The sequence below is a fragment of the Coturnix japonica genome, chromosome 12 (genome assembly GCF_054131305.1).
Source record: "Coturnix japonica strain WE chromosome 12, WE-NBRP24, whole genome shotgun sequence".
NCBI classification, from domain to species: domain Eukaryota; kingdom Metazoa; phylum Chordata; class Aves; order Galliformes; family Phasianidae; genus Coturnix; species Coturnix japonica.
In genome coordinates, this window is record NC_140674.1 from 11,306,284 (window position 1) to 11,324,999 (window position 18,716).

The window sequence follows — 18,716 nt, forward strand, 5'->3', positions numbered from 1 at the left end:
AACGATCAGAACCTCTTTATTAGGCTGACTGCTTATATTATTATTAAACAAAGAAATAGATCTCTTTTTTAAGAATTAAGTTTTTAATACAACAATTCCAAATTTATTGGAAAAAAGGCTGCTATATATTTCTATACATTACAGTATTTATCTGTACAGACAAAAGGTGCTTATTTGAATACAACAGTGTCATTAGATTACAGAACTAGAAGCTAGACAATAAAGCTTTTAGTTTATAGAAATATAATTACAAGTGCAAAAGGTCCATCTCTCACATTCTCACTGGAGCTCTGTAATCCTCTGGCAAGTGGGTGGTTTATTTTCTTCCTTCTAAATACAAAGTTCTAGATTTCACTGCCACACTCCCGTTCGCTGATGGCTGTCACCAATGCTCTCAAAAAACATGAAGTCCTAGGAAGGAAACAAAAAGCAAACAAACTCAATCCTTTTAAAATCTAGATCTTGGTTTGTGGTACTTTTGCAGGTATTCAAAGCAATTCCTCCCCAGAAACCTTACATGACGAGAAGCAGCTGGGAATACCTCTCTCCAACCTAATCCCTGAGTCTCTTGTAGAGAAAATGAGGCATCCACAATAAGAGGAAAAAAAAAAAGAAGTGGTAGAAGACTGAGATGTTTAACTTTATCATTAGCAGAAGGCATGTTTCCTTTACTTAGGATTTCCATCCTAACTTCCTTCAACCTGACTCAAGTCCCTTCAATATTACCTCAAACTGGATTCTGCCATAAAGGTCTCTATCTTTACAAAGAAGAGAACCATATTCTGTGCCTGAAGTCCATGCTTCTTCATACTCCCTACTCTTCACCTACATCCTTGCACCTGAACACACACAGCTAAGGAAAACCTGGTCCATATGCAGGGCTGTAAAAGCTGGTGAGAACTTTCCAAATGCAGATGCTGCAATAAGCCCTTCCTGCCCTTCCAGAGCCCTACCAAAACAGAAACAGAGCACTTCTGAAGCAGTGCCTGATGCTGAATTGCACAGGTAAGTGGAAACACAAGCATGGCAGAGTCAGAATGCTGATGAGGATAGTATGAAGTTAGATGTATTTTGCCCCCATATAAGACTCTGCCCATAGAAACGATCCCTCTGAGAGTATTTAATCCTATTCATCTCGGTGCTTCATGTATTTCCAAGAAGGATGAACTGGATGCAGCACCTATCAGTGGTTCACCACCTCAATGGGCTGTCCCAGCCTTGGTTGGGCCTCCTGGCTAATGCTGTTCTTTACTTTTCTGGTCTCACCATCCACATAAACATGCTTGCCTCTGCTTATGAGTCTGTAAAGTTGTCTTTTATGGGGCTTGTTAATCTGATTGTGTATAAAGCTCCTTTTAATGTAGTCAGCACTTCATGTAGACTAGAATAAGCTTATTATCCAAAATATTCCCTCCAGGGTTAGTTTTACACACAAGAAATTGACCAAAAGCTCTCAAGCGCTTCAAGGAGCCCAGAATCAAAACCTTTATCAACACAACTTAAACACTGAGATGAAGTCAGTTCATATTCAAATATCAATAAGCTACAGACTTACGATAAGGAAGCAAGCACCGAGCATGACAGCTTTCATTTTTACATCAAGGTCCATTGGAAATGAGACTCCAAAGTTATCAGTATCTGTAAATGCTTCTTTCAAAAACCCAGACCACTGCTTAGAAATCCTCCCAATAGTAGCATCCTCATCCAAAGTCTTCACCTATTTCAACATAAAATTTAAAAAAAGAAGTTATTAAAGAATCCACAAATTCTTTTAATTATAGGTCCATCAGAAAGATTTAAATTGTGTTATTAAAGTAATGCAGTCACTGAATGCGACTATTAGTACTGAAAGACAAGCCAGACCACCAGAAAGTCAGAGTGAAGTAACACAGGCATCAACTTAATTCTAAATCTGATGGGAATTCAGTGTTCCATTGGTGTTGGAAGTCAGCTTTTACATGCAAACATGTACGTGTGCATGTACACACACTCTGTTGGGAGTATTGTCTTTTAGCCAGCAGAGTCAATTATTATATCCTGCCATGCATCAGGAAATGCTCAGGGGAAAATTAAACAAATTACGTTCTCTCATTCCAAAAGAGAGGTTAGCCCTTTCTTAATGTTGTTTCCTAAAGTTACACCCAGTGTTCATAGTTCTATGAAAGTGTAATCCCCCAAAATAAAATCAGACTAAACTCGCTTCAGCGATTTACAGTATCATTTTAAACAAAGTTAGTTAGTTTATCTATTAGTTAATTTGTATGAAAATGCTAATATGTTAATTAGTATTCTTTTTAAATAATAGTTGTAATTCTTCAGTCATTCAAATGTATATTTTAGGTCTAAATCATGACTTACTTGGTTAGTGAATGACTATTAAATGACTGGACAAGTGGTTGTAGTAACTCATTTTAATAAACAGCTAATACAACTTTTTTTTTTCCTGTTATGGACTAACATCATGGATTAATAAAGACTTTGCTACCAAATTTCCATTAAGAGAAAGGAAATCAGATCACTGACGTAATTTCTGAAAGTTTGGCAGGCTTTTCCAGAAGGATCTGCCTACTTAGATAACTTAATTGACTATATCAGCATTAAAAGATTATGTTTTAATTATTTTGTATATACCACAGTACAGTTGTCTTGTAATAAGAGAAGCAACAGACTACTATCAAAATACTGCTTGAAAGAAGATATATACAAACAATTCTTAGCGTTACATACCTCAAAATTAACGTCCTCACAACAGCTGCAGACGACACAAGGGCCACTAATTTTCAGTACATCCATTCTTTTTTCATCCTGAATAGTAAACTTAGGCAAGCAGGGATGCCAGTTCTGGACAACATAACCTACTGGTGTTCCTGGAGGTGCTTGAACTTCTATCTTCACAGGATAAAGAAAATCCCCACATGAAGCAGTTTCTAATGCTTTAAGGTTTTCATTAGACAAAAATCCACACTAATATGCATACCAAACACAGCTTATTCTTCCATAACAACCCAGCTTTCCAATGAAGCTGCAGTAGGTTTTTGGCAAACAATTTCAGAAAGCTGCACACACATTCCAAAACCAATACGCAACTTCTGCCTCCACTGAAATCAATGGCATAGTCCTGAGGCTACAGAATATATAAGCTATGTGTCTAAAGTAGAAAGATAAATGTCTAGGTGAAGGAACGACTCTGAGCTTTCTCAATGTCAAGGCCTTATAGGGTGCAGCTACTACGCATCTGTCAGTAATAGCTCTAAGAAGGCTCAGATTTGAGACTCTGTCCATAATCATCACCCCAGATTCATTAATATCAAAGAAGATCTCATCCCTCGTGGTGAGAAGCGACTCACCTCCTGTAAGCAGCAGGGAAAAAAACATGACGAACACCTGAGGGGTCTCTCCAGCCTTATCACCTCATGACCCAGATTGTCCATAATCTTCATGGTGAAAGGTCGTGCTGGCCCACAGCAGTTCCTTGTGCAGCAGTCAGTGTCCTCTGCTGCAAAGTACACCCTCTGTCCCAATGAATTCTTGATTTCATATTTGTTGTTTGATTCCAATCCAATAAAAACTGGAAAAAAAAGTAACAGAACAGTTAGTTCCTGAGGTGCATCTGCATAAACAACAGATAATACAAACACCAAGATAATCCTAACCTACTGCTTGGAAAGGCATCATCTGGAGTCTGTCAGAGGCAACTCAGACAGCAGGAGCAGTGGGGAAGGGCCTTCAAGCAGAGCAGCCCAACAGAAGTTCAAAAGGAACAAGCCACCATGAGCATGGCGACATGGAAAGAGCATAGAGATGTCCATCAGTTCCCTTCCCTCAAGCCATGGGTGCCTGCTGCCAGATCAAGCACCACCATTCATTGCCACACAGCAGAAAGTTTCTTAGGGAAGAGCAGAAGGTGTTGTGAAGCAAAAAAATTGCTCCGGAGGGCACAATTATGTTTGGAACAAGAAAGACACAAAAAAGCCTCACAGTTGAGATTCATAGCTAAACAAATGGAAGATGGCAAGAGCCAGGGCTGTAATTTTGATTAGTTTCTTCAACAAAAATACCCTTGAAATATTATGGAAAGTAGATGTAACAGCATTTGGTGTCAGCCAAGCTGGGCATTCCATTTTATTTATTCTGTTCAAAAGACATTGAAAACATGACTTTCATATTCTTAAAGTGAATGGAGTAAGGGAAGCAGAAGGAAAGCACTTCAATTCACTAAAAGAACAAGATCACCTGGAAGTGAGTTCAGAGCAGCAATCTAGTCTAAGGAATTAGATGTAGTGAGAACAGACATTGGATATTTAAATAGGAAAAAAAGGAAAGCTAAAATCACATGAATAACATGGAAGATTTGTGACTTCATCTATAATCAGCTACAAAGACTACTGAGATAACAGTACTGCTGTCTATCTTACAGTATACAGAAGCAGTTTAAAATCCTCTTCTAGCCTCCTGTTTTTCTGTTCCCTTTTCTCCTCCATAATTTCTGTGGGAATTGAAATGATAACAAGCAGGAAACACGGAAGTGGTGATCCATTAGGGGACGTTAAAGAAGCTTTGTCAAAGAAGGTCTAAATTTTTACAGTTCTTGGGACTATTAGATTTAAACATTTCTCTGCTATAAAAACATTTCACTTACTCTCAAGAAGTTCAAGTTGCTGATGAATTAATATCTGGTCAATCTGTTCGTGGTTGAAAAATGAAACAGAATAAATAGTTAGCAAGTTGTAACTCAGAGATACCTAGTTTCAAGAAGCATTGTTTTTTTCATTTCAGAATGCAGTGTTAATGATTAATACGTTGTTTAGAGATTGATCACTACCAGCAAAGCTGCAGACATGGCTCATGTCTGCCTGTCCTGCCCTCTCTCAGTTTAGCAGAACAGCGTTACAAGCACCAGATCAGAGAATGGAAGCTGTACCCAGACTGGTCCGGTTACAGGCATGCAGGTCTAATGTGCCTGTGCTCCTTTCACGACTCGGTGTGACTCAGTAACACTACAGAGTCTGAAATCCCCGCACCAGATGCCTGCATCAGGAATCTGCACAGAGAAGGGCAGGAACCACCAGGAGGAAGTTCAAAAATTTTAAAGCAGAAGCTCAGCTACCATTTAGCTCCGAGTGAAACAAAGGAAACACCAAGTTTGGCATTGGTTTATTTTCTGAGAAATATGCACAACCATAAACGTCAGCATATGACCTTTGTATTTGCTTCCGGTGATAAGATAAACTACGCTTTCACAAAGGGTGTTTCCTGTGATACACACAAAAGAACATTTTCTAAGTTCATTAAGTTTGACTAGAGGCATCATGTAGAGAAGCAAGCCCATACATTGTGCTACAGGTACATGCATACGTAAATATGCAATGCATCTTGACAAACTGCATTACATCTAACAAACAGTAGCTTCAGAAATAGGAAAGATAAGCTCTGTGCCCACTGTCTGTTAGCATCCCACTTGGCAGGAGTGGGTATCCCCCAAAGTGCTCTGGCCATAACAGGCATGTCCATACTCAAATGTGCATCACTCACATTACAAGAGGCCTCACAAAGCAGCCCAAAAGCAGCAACTCATGCAACTGCAATAAAGACAGATGTGTTTTCTAGCTTTCTCACAGATGCAGGCTGCTTCTCAGGTGACCACCGATTCTCTGGGGAAGGATGAAGGCTGCAGGTACCTGTGTGAGATATTCCAGTCCAGGAGGGCAGTTGGGAAGAGGAGGAGGGATAGGCATCCAGATGGCTCCGGGAGGCTGGTTCTGGATGGGTGGAACAGCAGCTCCAGATGGGATTCCCATGGGCTGTGCCTGGAAAGCATAGGGCCCTGCTGCAGGAGTGCCTGAAGGGAAAGGAGAGATGCAGTTTGGGAACTGAGGTCTTGAAAAAAGAACTGCATCGTGGATCTTCAAAAGAAAAAAAGAAACGTCATACACATCAATTGTAACCATGCAGATTCTCATACCTACAACGTATTTCAGTTAGGGATATTGCAACTCTCAAGAAAGAACATATTGGGATGTTCTAATCTCACCAGACAAAACCAAATGAAACAAACAAAGGCGTCTCTCTTGAGCAATACTGTAATTCTATACTAATAGAAATACTATTCACACGGAGACGCCCGCAGGTGGCGCCCGCAGCCCCGTGCCGGGAGGGCGCTGACGTCTGTTCCAGCAGCTGCGGAACGGGAAATGCGGGCTGCCCCTGTTTAACGCCGTCACGACCGGCTGATGACAGCTCCGGTCCGATGCACCGTTCTGTATGTTGCTCAGACGCCCGCAGGAGTTTGCAAGGAGAAACCAGCATGAATACCTTCGTAGAAAGGTCCGAAGACAACTGGTTCCAGAGATGCTGACTCATAGACCTCGTGGTTACCCTTAGCATCATGCTGTGTTATAAAACACGAATTGCTTCATGTGAATGATGATGCTGCTGCCATAAACCATGCAGCCCATGTAGGTGCGGCATACAGCTCCTCAATAGCAGCACTGCACACCGCAGATAAGGACCCACCCTCCTGCAGAGCTGATGGCTATCAGTGTGTGTTAACACAGGCTGTACTCAGATAAAACAGTCACTCCCTGGCCTTTGGAGCACGTGTTCATTCCTTGAAGGCTGCGCTCTCACAGAACTTGTATTTCCTCACTGAAAGATGCACAACATTTAATGTACCCGCAGCACAGAAACTTAAGCCAAACACTTTGCTCTTTATAAATAATTTATGCCTGGAGCCTGTTAGATACTGTTCAGTGTGATCCGGCTCTTCAGAAAGCAGTTCTGTGATAAGCTATTTGTGAGTGCTCCGTTCTGAATGGGGAGCAGAAAACGAGATTAAAAGGAGGAAACAAATGGCAGGTAAAACCACATGCAAAGTTCAGCAACAGGAAAAGAAACAGGATCTGCGCAAACGACAGAACTGTGAGAGGTGAACAGCCCTTCAGTTTTGGATCACCAGAGAAAATGAAACTGGAGGACTGACATAGCACTTAATAATAATCTAATAATCAGCAGGAAGCTGCCACGCATTAATTGTGTTGCATCACTAACACTTCCCTAACAAACTCAACCCCAGCGACCACTGAGGAACAGTTGCAGACTTCCTCAACTGCTGGCACTGCTCAGCACACACAAACACGTACCACTGAGAAGGAAAGAGTATGAGCTGAACAGATATTAACAGAAATGTTGCAGAATTAATACAGAACTGTAAATCAGAGATGGCTGCCCCAATGAAACCTCCTGCTTCCCATGCACACCTCCTAAACAAACAGCAGTTCTATAGCCAGGCAACCTACCGTAGTAGGTCCCAGCTGCATACTGCGGGTGGCCATAGGGGGGCTGGTTCCCTGGTGCATAGCCAGTATTGGAGAATCCAGGTGCTGGTGGTGGGTTATGTGCTGTAAGAATGCAACATGCGCTTTTAGTACTGCTCTCATCTCCTCTCACACACAGGGGGAAAAGATCCCCAACACTGCCTTAATTTTTCAGAATAGGTGTACAGAAATTAAGCTGCTGTTTCCTGAACAACAAAAACCACATAATGAGCTTGTATTTTACCTACATAAAACGTGTATATTAAAGCGCAGCATAATCTAAAGGAATTTCAAGATTTGAAAACATGTTTTGTAAATTATTGAATTTTAATGTTTGAATTCAAAACATTCAGACATCTTTCCTAAAATTATCAGGCAAATTTACATCTAAACTAACATTGCTTGGATACTTAAGAAAGAATGTTATCTTTACTGTAGCACAAGACAACACTGGCCTGTTTTACTCACCTTGCATTGCAGTGGATCTGCTTGTAACTGTTCTGCAAAACAACATATTTATTTATTGGTTTTTGAATATAAAACTTCACACCAAGGTCACTCACCATTCTCTCTTAATTAGCAATAAAAGATATCTGAATGTCTAAATTACATGGAACTGCTGAATCAGAAATAGAGGCTAAAAAGAACTGAGTATCTCAGCTTCCTCCTGGGCCAGGCCTCCCACACAAAGTAACACTTCATTGCCTGTGCCTGCTGCACTTCTGCTTTGTGTACCCTGAAACCATGCCCAATTTGTTGGAAAGCATCAGTTATATTCCATTGCAACACAGGATGACATTGTGCAACTATCCAAAGTCATCGTGCAATTCATATGAACGAGTGTAACGGTAATTTCAGAGCAATTAGTTTAGTTATCAATGCATACAATAAAACCTGCTTGAGTAAATCCTGAAGCATCTGCGATGCCACCTAATCAGTCTCTGTGCTATTTCACTTTTCATGTGACACTGCCAGATATCACATATGCAGTATTTGTCTTCATGTATAATAAAAGGTGGACTTTTGCACAGGTGAATGAGCATCCACAGCGCACTGTCAGCACCAAAACAGCCATCTGTTTGCCTTTTTCTATTGTTCTAGGGTCTCTAAAAGGAGTTGAAAAAGCAAAAGAACGCAGTGAAACCCAGGCAATATTTATGTTACAGTTCATCCAGCTAGTTCAGTTCAGCAAAGACGCTCATACAAAGCTGGGAATTTCCCAGTTATTTCCCGTTTCTCATTCACACGGCAAAAGCTGGTATAAGAGGATGCTGAATGGCTGTGGGGTGATGTGGCATCCAGCTCACCCCCCAGCTTACACACAACATCCTCTTTGTTTAATAAATTAGTTTTAAAAGTGATCTTCTCTATATCCTTTTGTTTCTTTACTAGCATACCCTGCTAACAGAAACACCATGCCGTTTTGTGTATTTTAATTGGATTCTAGTCCATTATGTGCATAGTTTTTTTTAATAAAAAGTAATCTAAAACAATGCATCTTCTTTAAAAATACAAGAAAAATAATGCATTAAAACTATGTAACCTTGTTCTTGCTATTGATAGTCTGGTGTGTCACGTTTAATAACAGCATATTTTAATATAGTCATATGAAACTTTCAGCTTGTGGGAATGCACGAATTCAAGATGATTTAAATATATATATAAATGGATCTCTTGCAAGTTTCAGTGTATCAGCTCACACCGTGAGATGTTCTGCATACCTGAACTTCTGCAAAGTACTAAGAACTACAACTGAACCCTTCAGTAAAGTTCAAGCAGAGGCAGAATCATATGATGTATTCAACAAAAAGCCTTCATAGCAGTCCACAATATTTTCTCTCCTTACAGCCCCTCTGTGTGACTGATGATTCAGAAATACTGAGATGTGCTTTCCAGCTAGCAATGACTCTACAAAATTCACCTCCCATTTCATCAGACACGACGCTAACACTGACATCACTTCTTTCACTAACATCCTTTTTCTATTGCTTTTTATCCAGACTCCTTCTACCACCTGTGACTCAGCCACGCTGTCACAGCACTGCCAGTCACACCATGCTTTTCATCCGTGTGATTTCATCGATGGTGAAATAATGTAAAATTCTGAAGAACCAAAGGAACAAGGAACAAAATCTCACTTTTCTCAATTGTGTTACACAATAGATTGTTCAGCCATTCTCATATGCATGGGGAAATTCCCACCTGGCAGCAATGTAGCAATGAACAGACCGGTTGCTTTTAACCTTCCTAACCCAAGTTATGCCAGGATTGTAAGGGTCCTTCAGATGCCATGCTGACAAGGCCCCAGTGATAGCACATACCTGTGGAAAGGAGGAGACCTGGCTGGGGCTCCAGGTCTGCCCCACAACTGGAGCTATTTGGGGCCAGGGCTGGGAACAGGACCTCTTCCGTTCTGGTCAAGCACTGCCCTTTCCTGGCTGAGATTCACACAGGAGTTCATAGCTCTGGGCTCACAGGGGATATAAATATCCTCCCCTGCTAGAGGAGAGACATCTCAGGGTTCAGTTTACCCAGGGAAAAGCAGAAGTGATTTTGCTGGCAGGTTCCAGTAATGACACTTATGAAATGGTTTCTGGATCACTGGGCAACCTGACGTTTCCAAGCAGAGCCAGCTCTGCCACTAAGTGAAGGTGGAAGGGAACAGGCTCTGTGCCTTCAGGAGAGAAAGTGACCCGGCCCAACAGCCCCACTGCCTGCACCCTGAAGCACTGTGCTGCCTGCCTCCATGCACGGCAGGAGCTCCCAGGCTTCTCCCTCTGCTCTGACATGCTGAATTCAGGAGCTTCCACAGCTTAAGCTCCGTCAACCAACAACAACACACCCACTCTGTTTTTATTTTCCCAAATCCTTAACAAGTACCATAGAAGCAGCACTGAGGTTCAAGGCATTGCAGTTTTCCCTCTCGGGGAAGTTTGAGCCCAGGCACATAAGGTCAGCAAAAAACTTTTGGAAAGGAAATTGTGGAATTATCTGTTCTGAAGAAAGTCAGAACAAAGCAGTTCCAGTTTAGAGAACTGTAATGGGAACACTGCCCTGAGACCACCCCCTTTTAATGGGCTGCACAATGCCCACGCTATCTTTCCACCCCTTACTCCTTTTCAAAACTGCATTACACAGCCTCAGTTTCTAGATCTTACCCTGATGCACGTCTGCAGCGATGATGCAACCGATTTCAAGACCCCCTTAATTCACTTAACTGCAGGGCTTCTGCTTTCTATCTGGAAAGCGGCACTGCCTCCATTCGTGACCACCAGCTCCATCTCTGACCCAGCTGTGCAAAATGCTGCCAGAAGCACATTAACAAGTGTCCCCAGACACAAACACTGTGCACAGTGCCACTTACAGACCCCAACAGGCCTTTCTTCTGAGAAAGCACGTGGTTTGGAAAACACACTTTAGGAGCCAAATAGCTGTAAGGCAAGCATTAGTTCACTCAAGCTAGCTTTGTGGCACCTCTTTCCCATCACTGCATTATTTCAGACTGTTCAAACACTGGATTTTAACCTTTACTGCTAAAAAAACCCAAACAAAACAGCATACTTTAAAATCATCTGGTTTACCTAATTAAACAGGTGTGGGTTTTTTGGTCAAAATTAACAAAACAGCTTCTCAAGAAGGAACTGCATGACCTGCAAGCTGACATAAGATTATTTTCTGGTGCAGTGATGTATCTCCTCCCTTACACAGACACTGCCCTGACCCCCAGAGCCCCTCAGCACACAGCCCAGGGGACGTCGTGCAAAGCATCCTGGCTCAGCCCCACCCAGGTGCCATTGAGATCACCACGCAGCCTCAGCACTCCCCCATAAGCCCACCTTCGGAAGGAGTTACTTGTAACAACCGGCTATCCTCGAAGAGAGAGATTTTCCATTTCACTGACCCTTCCGATCATTAAGCATCCCCGTGACAAAAATACAGATACCTTCAGAAGCACCGGAGGAAATCCTTCTCGGCGAGCACACGCCCCAGCAGCACCTGCAGACCTCTCTGCACTGCCGCAGAGCTTAGCACGGCTCTTAGCCCAGCGCCGCGGGGCGGGTGCGGCCGGGAAGCGCCGCCGCCCCCGAACAAAGCAGGGACCGGGAAGGGGCACGGCCACGGGGGTGCGGAGCCCGGCGTGCGTCACGGCTCCGCCCGCAGCTCCCCCGCGGAGCGGCTGACCCGAGCTCGGCGATGGTGGCGGAGCGGGAGGGCGAACGCTGAAAAGCCCAGAGTATTTGTAGCAGGCCTTGCACGGCTCGAAATTTAAAGTGGTAATGTCTCTCTCGGTATAACTCCTGGATCTGATCTAACGCAGGTGCTCTTTAAGGAGGTTTGGCTGGTCAGCTGCTTGTTTCAAATGGTATTCAAGCAAAACCAGCTGGTTTATGGGAAACATTGCTCAAGAAGAAAACAAAATGAAACTGCTTTTGATTAGTGCTTATCCTGGATGCAGTTTCTGCACGGTTTCTTGAAAACTGGAAAAAGGCTGTGAGCATCTTGAGTTGTTCTAACAGGAGCACAGCCAGTGGTTGGAGGGCAGTGATTGCGCTCCTACACCTTGTAATCCTAAGGTTCAAGCTGGAATGCTGTGCCTGGCTTTGACCCTGTGCTGGAAGGACTTTGGCTCCTAACTTTGGACTGGGCTTAGGAGAAGGTCCCAGGACAGTCAAGGTTGCAGTACTTTGTGAGAAGAAGCAGACAACCCGGAGTTGCTTCTGCTTGGAGAAGAGATGGCTGTGGGGAGACCTAATAGCAGCCACATGCCCTTATCTGCAGGGAAGATGTCAAGGTAATATATGTCCTAGCCTTGGAGATGCTCAAGGCTGGATGGGCCCTGAGCAGCCTGAGCTGGTGGGTGGCAACCAGCTCCCAGCAGGGGGTTGGAGTTGAGTGATCTTTAAGGTCTTTTCCAAACTAAACCATTCTGTGATTCTATGAAAACACTGTTGATTTATGGAAGTGATTGGCTTGCCTTTGATTCATTCTGATAACTGATAGGTAACACATTAATGCTTACCGATATGATGGTACCAGCTGGAGACATATAGACAGCACAGAGGATCCATGCTGCTTCAAGAAGTACCATTCTTAAGTGTGAGCAGGTTCAGAGTATTGGAAAGTTTACTCTTGCAGTGCCTATATTTAAATTTGAAAGAAGAAAAAAAACAAAGGAAGAAGAAGGAAGAAGACAGTTACATTTCATCAACATTTATTAGTGGATGATTTAGACAAGAAAGCGTTAACTACTTCCTTTCAACTCAGCTATTTTTATAGAAGCTGCTTTGTTACAAAACCTGTTGTAGTTCCACATGTTTTCAGGTTAAAGATTACCCAAAGGTACAGTTAACCTCAATGGCACCTAGATAAGCCAGGGATGTATTTTATTGACAGGCCTGGTTTTATAAGGGTTATTATATGTAGGTCACTCAAAGTATTTTTTTCTGTGAAAACTGTAAGAGATACAAAAAGCGCAAGAACATAATTTGGTAAAGCAAGTTCTCAGTTACAAAACACTGTTTTTCAACACAATCACCATCAGCTATGCATTTATACCAGCAACAAACAAGAGCCTGCACACAGCATACATACATATTTCCATCTCTAGGTTGCTACAATACTTTTCTTACATCATGCATTCCTACTTCAGAAGGGTTAAGAGTATTTTCAGACAAGTAGTAATAGGAAGTAATCCTGTTTGATAAATCACTAGAAACAAAAAATGCATTTTCATAAGAAGGAAAAAAGTATCCTGTACCTTTACGTTAAAGACTGGCTAACTAACTCTTAAAACTGATTCATCATTGTGTCTAGGATGTAATAAGAAGTAGCACCATTATGAAATATATTACAAATGGCATCACCATCAACTCAGCAGCACAACAGTCACCCCCTTTGTCAGATTTCACAGCTCTGAACACCTTTGCAGCACCTTTGGGCCATGTGTTTTTAACCTATAGAACACATGCTTACATATATAAGCTGTATGCCCGTGTAAAAAATGAAATAAATGATAGCTGATTTTACTTTGTTTATTTTTCCTTAGGGAAAAAAGAAATATATCTATGTATACATATCTGAAAGAGTGGTGACTTCTTCAGAGATTTTCCTAATGCCCACCTGGACTTCCCCTGGAATAACCTGAGGCCATTCCCACTCATTCTATTGCTGTTACCTGGGAGAAGAGGACAACTCCCACCTCATCACAGCCTCCTTTCAGGGAGTTGTAGATGATGAAAAGGTCTCCCCTGAGCCTCCTCTTCTCCAGACTGAACGATCCCAGTTCCCTCAGCTGCTCCCCATAAGATTTGTGCTCCAGACCCTTAACAGGTTCACTGCCACTCTCTGGACATGTTCCAGGGCTTCAGTGACATACTTACAGTGAGGGCCCAAAGCTGAACTTGGTACTCGAGATGCAGCCTCACCAGAGCTGATAGAGGAAAGATCGCTTCCCTGCTCCCACTGGGTGCTCTATTTCTGATGCAACCCTGGATGCCTTTGGCCTTCTTGGCCACCTGGGTGCATTGCTGGCTCATGTTCAGCATAACATTGACTAACACCCCCAGATCCTTTTTCTCCATACAACCTTCCAGCCACTCTACCCCAAGCCTATACTATCACTTGGGTTTGTTGTAACTAAAGTGCAGGACCTGGCACATGGTTTTGCTAAACCAGGTGGGTCACCTCATATAGAAGATGAGGCTGGTCAAGCACAACCTGCCTTTCATGAACCCATGTTGGCTAGGCACGATTCCCTGGTTATCTAGCATGTGCCGTGTGATTGCATTCAGGATGATCTGTAATTCCTGTCATCCATGTTAGGGCTGCTGGTTTCCATCTATGTCTCTGCGAAGCAAGCTGCACTTAATCTAAAACAGACACATCTAATCACAGTAATTTGTGCATGCATGAATCCCAAGACTTCAAATTAAATCAGAATCCTTACCAGAATAAAGGGAAATGAGTAAATGAAGGTCATTTTGTAACTTGATATATTCTACCGCTGCCCTCTTCTACCTCCCAAAATAAAGTCTTCATCTCAATATTCAACTTTATTATTCTGGCCATATATTGAACTTCATCCAGACACTGGGCATGTCCAAGATTTGGGGATTTTACTTCGGTGGTTCTCTCATGTACATAAAAATCTAATCTGGAGTTGTCATTATTCCACACATCTTCACTGAATCCACTAAGAGGATTAATACTGGACACCAATTTTTGTCAGAAATAGGTATATGAATATTTTTATGTGGTTGGAAAATCAGAAATACATGGTAGTATATGATAATACTTTTCTTTTTCAACAGGAATGAAGTTGTTAGCTCAGTTCAGACTTACATGCAGAGATTTAAATACTCTATTCCAATAAACATGTCTATTTGACATAGGGATGAATGTTGTTTCCCACACAAGGATATCTTTGTCCTGTCAAGGAGAGCAGCAGCATATCCCTTCCTTTTTCTCTCAGACATTTTTTCTGGAAGAAACCTACTCACCTGCAGGGGCAGAAGAAATATGCCATGTTTTACACAACACAAACTAAATGGCCAGCCTGCCACATAGAACAATACCCAGCTTGTTTTCTTATCCAACAGGGATCATGGGAGTCACAACAGGCAGTCAGTGCTGGTCTGTTAGATCACATAGCGCCTCTTTATTTGCCCCATTGAGCAGATTTAATCAGTGCCTTAAACATTTGGGAGAGAAGTTGGAATTGCTTCAAAAGAAGTGAGAAAGGCACCACGCTCCTACTTTAGATTTGTAATATTTAACTGGAATGAAACGTTAATTGTGGATTCTTGATCCCGTTTTAGAGGTATGCTGCATGCATTCAGAGTGCTCAGAATATCACTTACAGCCACTTTAGCTTGCAATCCTCCTAAACTCTGGCACCTTGTTGGATCCTGGGGAACCCAACAGTGATGATGAGACATCAACCCTGTTGATGAAACATGGCAAGAGTAATATCAGATCACCACCAGTGTGTCAGAGATGGTGAACATGTAGCAAAAGGCAGCTTAAATCTAAACACAGGAAAAACAGAAAAATTACTGTTATTGTTTCTCTGGTATGGAACTGGGGCAAACAGATTCCTTTGCAACAACAGCTGACAGACGGTGAAATGAGCCGATGTCTCCCAACTCCCAGTTGTGCTGTTTTTGGCACAGTAATTTGGCCTTGACTAAGATAATAAAAGATGTATTCACAAAACTAGTAGAGGCAGTTAACAGATTATCTCAGTGTTAAAGATCTGTAGCTGTAGTAACAGGAGCATTAGCTTATTTGATTTCATTTAACAATGTCAAGTCAGCCATCAAGCCTGCAGTCTGACTAATGACTTTCAGGTTCTCCTTTGAGAAGGGAAATAATGAAAACAGTTTTAATACCATTGCGTTTTTGTTAAATCAGCATCCTGGTAACAGATTAACAGAGTAGTATGGGTAAGAATTCTGAATTGCTTGGTTCTTGCATGCTGACCTGCAAGGTGTCTGCTCAGGCAGGCAGAAACAGTCATTTAAACAGGGAAAGCAATTCCCAGAGGGAACAAGCAGGTGCTGGTGTGCATCTTATCTCAAAATATTTGAACACAAGGGGAAAAACAACAATGGAACAATGAAAGAATCAACAGAACATACTGAATTTTGCTACTAAATCTTTTTGTCCCAAACACATTTCTTACATTGAGGAGAAGGCTAAATGAAGTTTTGCTGCTGCCAGCCAGGCATAATTTTGAATGTCAGCATTGCAAGTGAATGGGCATAAGCTGCTTTAGAGTAGAAAATCAGGATATAGAGTGGAAAAGAACAACTAGGCAAAAAGAAATAGTCCACTACAGCTTGCAACATTTAGGATTAACTGGGATACTACAAATGTTAAATGCAGCTTGAGTAAATCCTGTTTTCTGCTGAACCGTCCCTGATCCTGCAAATAGGTGTTTACGAGCAACATTCCCATAGGCAAGATTTTTTACCTAAAAAGCATAAGTAATTCAGGCTTAAGCAATAAATCAGGAAAGTCAACTCCAACCAGCTCCTGTTCCCCATCCTGCAGGCACACAGTGTGTGTGTCAAAGTGCACGCTCCGCTTTCCAGACAGTTTAGAGTTGCTTGCATTTCTGCTTAAGCTTTTTTCACCATTAAGGTCTTGTGTTTAGGCTCTGTTGTAGGCCGCCTCAGAGTTCCCAGTACTGACGAGGTGCCTGTCCCCCTGCACACTGCCCTGCTGCCATTCAGATACTTCCAGACCCAGCATCACTGCCAGTACACAAACGGAATCGCAGCTGGTCAGTTCTGCCTGGGGCCTTGAATTGCATTTACCTCCATTTTTGAAAGCCATATGAAATGGAAGAGCTGTGTAAAGAAGCCATCCACACCACATGGGTACATGGCTGTAGTGAATAGGTTGGTGTTAGGCTGCATGCAGGTCTCCTCCACTGCCCAGCCTCACTTTGTTCCAGCAAAACAAGGAGTATCTGAAAGCACTCAGTTCATACCTGCTTTCATTTACAGTTAGCTAGTCTTATGCATCCTAGCATTGATTTTGAATTTGAGCTTCTGAAAAAGACACTTCACTTTGACTTTACTGTTGTTAAACTAAAACAGGGGACATTCAAATTTAAAGATTTAGATATTAGGAAGAAATTGTTTACTCAGAGGGTGGTGAGGCTCTGGCACTGATGACCAGAGAAGCAATAGATGTTCCATCCCTGAAGGTGCTCAAGGTCAGGTTGGGTGGGGCCTGGGCAGCCTGAGCTGGTGTGATGCAGCCAGCCCATGGCAGGGGTTGGTACTAGATGGGCTTTAAGGTCCCTTCCAACCCAAACTGTTCGGTGATTTTATTATATGATGTGATAGTTAATCAGGTGCCATAGGTCAGTAAGGGAGCTGCTGAAATGAGGAAGATTCACAAATGGGGCTGTTAGGACTGTGCCATAATGTACACCGTGCACTCCTTTTTATCAGGCTGAGTGTGAATTTTGCAATACCTGAACACATAGCCAGACAGAGAACAGAATGTGCATTTTTTTCTTAAGTGACTCACCTGATTCTGGCATCACTGATTATTTCATTAAAGAAGGAGATTAATTAGGAGGTTGTAAAGATAAAAGGGAAAATAGATCTGCAAAATTCTATGATGTGAATCAACAGGTCAATTAAGAATGAGCTTCAAGGAAAGCCAGGACAAGAGCTGGCAGATACAGGAGGCTGGGAAGGGGAAAATACTAGAACACATATTTACATCAGACATAAACTCTATTTACCATTAAGTCTTACTTAGACATCATCATCAGGTACAGTGAATTCTCTTATCTAATGAATTACTTTGGATGTGGAGTAACTACACATGAAGAGATTGTTTATCAAAGCAGAAACCTCTCTTTCACACTAGGACTGTTCTTAAGAAATCCTGAGCACAGTTATCGGGAGATTTAAATTCAGTCCTGTTTGTTCTTAAACAAAGATTATCAAATTTGTTACTCACATTTCTGATGAACTTGGTTAACATGTGGTATTATAAACTGTATTTGCCATCCAGTTCCTGACTCAGTTGTTGAGTGCAATTGAGCTGCGAGTTGTCAATGATTTTCTTCAAACATTTTTTCTTTCTTCACCATCTTCACTTGGTGATTCTTAAGTACAAAAGAGCAGAGTATTATGGCTTGAACGGATCATCAGTGCACTAGAAAAATGACTTCACCAAGCAGATGCTTGTTCTGTAATGAATCTCTGCCATATTTTTTCCACTGAACTCATATTTGTAAGGATGCAATTAGACTGAACAAGTAGTTGAAAGCATTCTTTTACTTTTGCCATAAATATTTTATTCTCACTGTGTCCTTCTCCACTCCACTCCCTGTTCTTTGATGGCCTCAGTCTTTCCTGGAAGTTACACTACCTTTGCACAATGATTCATCTTGATCAGGGGCTCCCCTGGCTTCCCAGTCATTCCACCTTTCATAACACTGGGACAATGTTAACCAGGGTGGTGACAGCTCAAACTAAACACATTGTTCCTAAAGCATGCCAAACCCAGTTCCTACAAGGGTAGACTGAACAATTGACCTAAAGGCTTCAGAGAAATCTGAGGCCACTTGTGCAAGCAGGTCGCTATTGGGTCAGGACTGATGTATGCTGATTCTTTCTCCTAGCCATGTAACTGCATCTTCTTATGCTAACAGCATCCCAGCCAGTTTCAGTGCAGGAGTCACACTCACACAACTGTTAGAAGAGATGACTTTTCTCTTGAAAAACACAGAAAAATCAAGGCAAAATGGCTGTGTGCCACTTGTTCTGCTTCCTGCAGCTAAAACAAACAATTTTAGTTTACAAAAGCTTTTATGACTCGCATGTGTACTCTTTCTTCAGGTGTTAGACTTACTGGCATGCTTTATGTCAGTAT

The 18,716-nt window shown here is 42.1% G+C and overlaps 2 protein-coding genes and 1 long non-coding RNA gene across 16 annotated transcripts in view; 1 reads left to right on the top strand and 2 right to left on the bottom strand.

Annotated features, from left to right (window-relative positions):
• On the bottom strand, positions 1–14,792 carry LOC107318198 (phospholipid scramblase 1). 14 transcript variants are annotated; one of them, XM_085513031.1, is made up of 10 exons: positions 14,655–14,792; positions 12,334–12,452; positions 7,782–7,808; positions 7,296–7,397; positions 5,679–5,839; positions 4,640–4,682; positions 3,348–3,568; positions 2,728–2,889; positions 1,556–1,717; positions 1–411 (listed from the first exon to the last, which is right to left on the bottom strand). In XM_085513031.1, exons 2-10 carry the CDS (start codon positions 12,380–12,382, stop codon positions 352–354), a joined length of 987 nt encoding a protein of 328 aa, XP_085369157.1. In that variant the 5' UTR covers positions 12,383–12,452; positions 14,655–14,792; the 3' UTR covers positions 1–351. The 14 variants fall into 14 exon arrangements, with proteins under 14 accessions (XP_085369157.1, XP_032302385.1, XP_085369159.1 ...); XM_032446494.2 differs by having other exon boundaries at positions 7,782–7,813; XM_085513033.1 differs by lacking the exon at positions 14,655–14,792 and adding an exon at positions 12,906–13,022 and having other exon boundaries at positions 7,782–7,813.
• The window catches only part of LOC146758849 (uncharacterized), a 23,008-nt gene continuing 15,833 nt past the window's right edge, over positions 11,542–18,716 (top strand). Inside the window, exon 1 of the long non-coding RNA XR_014933223.1 lies at positions 11,542–12,105. This is a non-coding gene — a long non-coding RNA (uncharacterized LOC146758849). The remainder of the gene's footprint in view (positions 12,106–18,716) is intronic.
• Positions 12,509–18,716, bottom strand: part of PLSCR5 (phospholipid scramblase family member 5) — a 19,960-nt gene continuing 13,752 nt past the window's right edge. The window contains exons 12-14 of the transcript XR_014933220.1: positions 17,799–17,946; positions 14,655–14,812; positions 12,509–14,182 (exon numbers count right to left, since the gene is read on the bottom strand). The gene's annotated coding sequence lies outside the window, so the exon portion shown is untranslated. The remainder of the gene's footprint in view (positions 14,183–14,654; positions 14,813–17,798; positions 17,947–18,716) is intronic.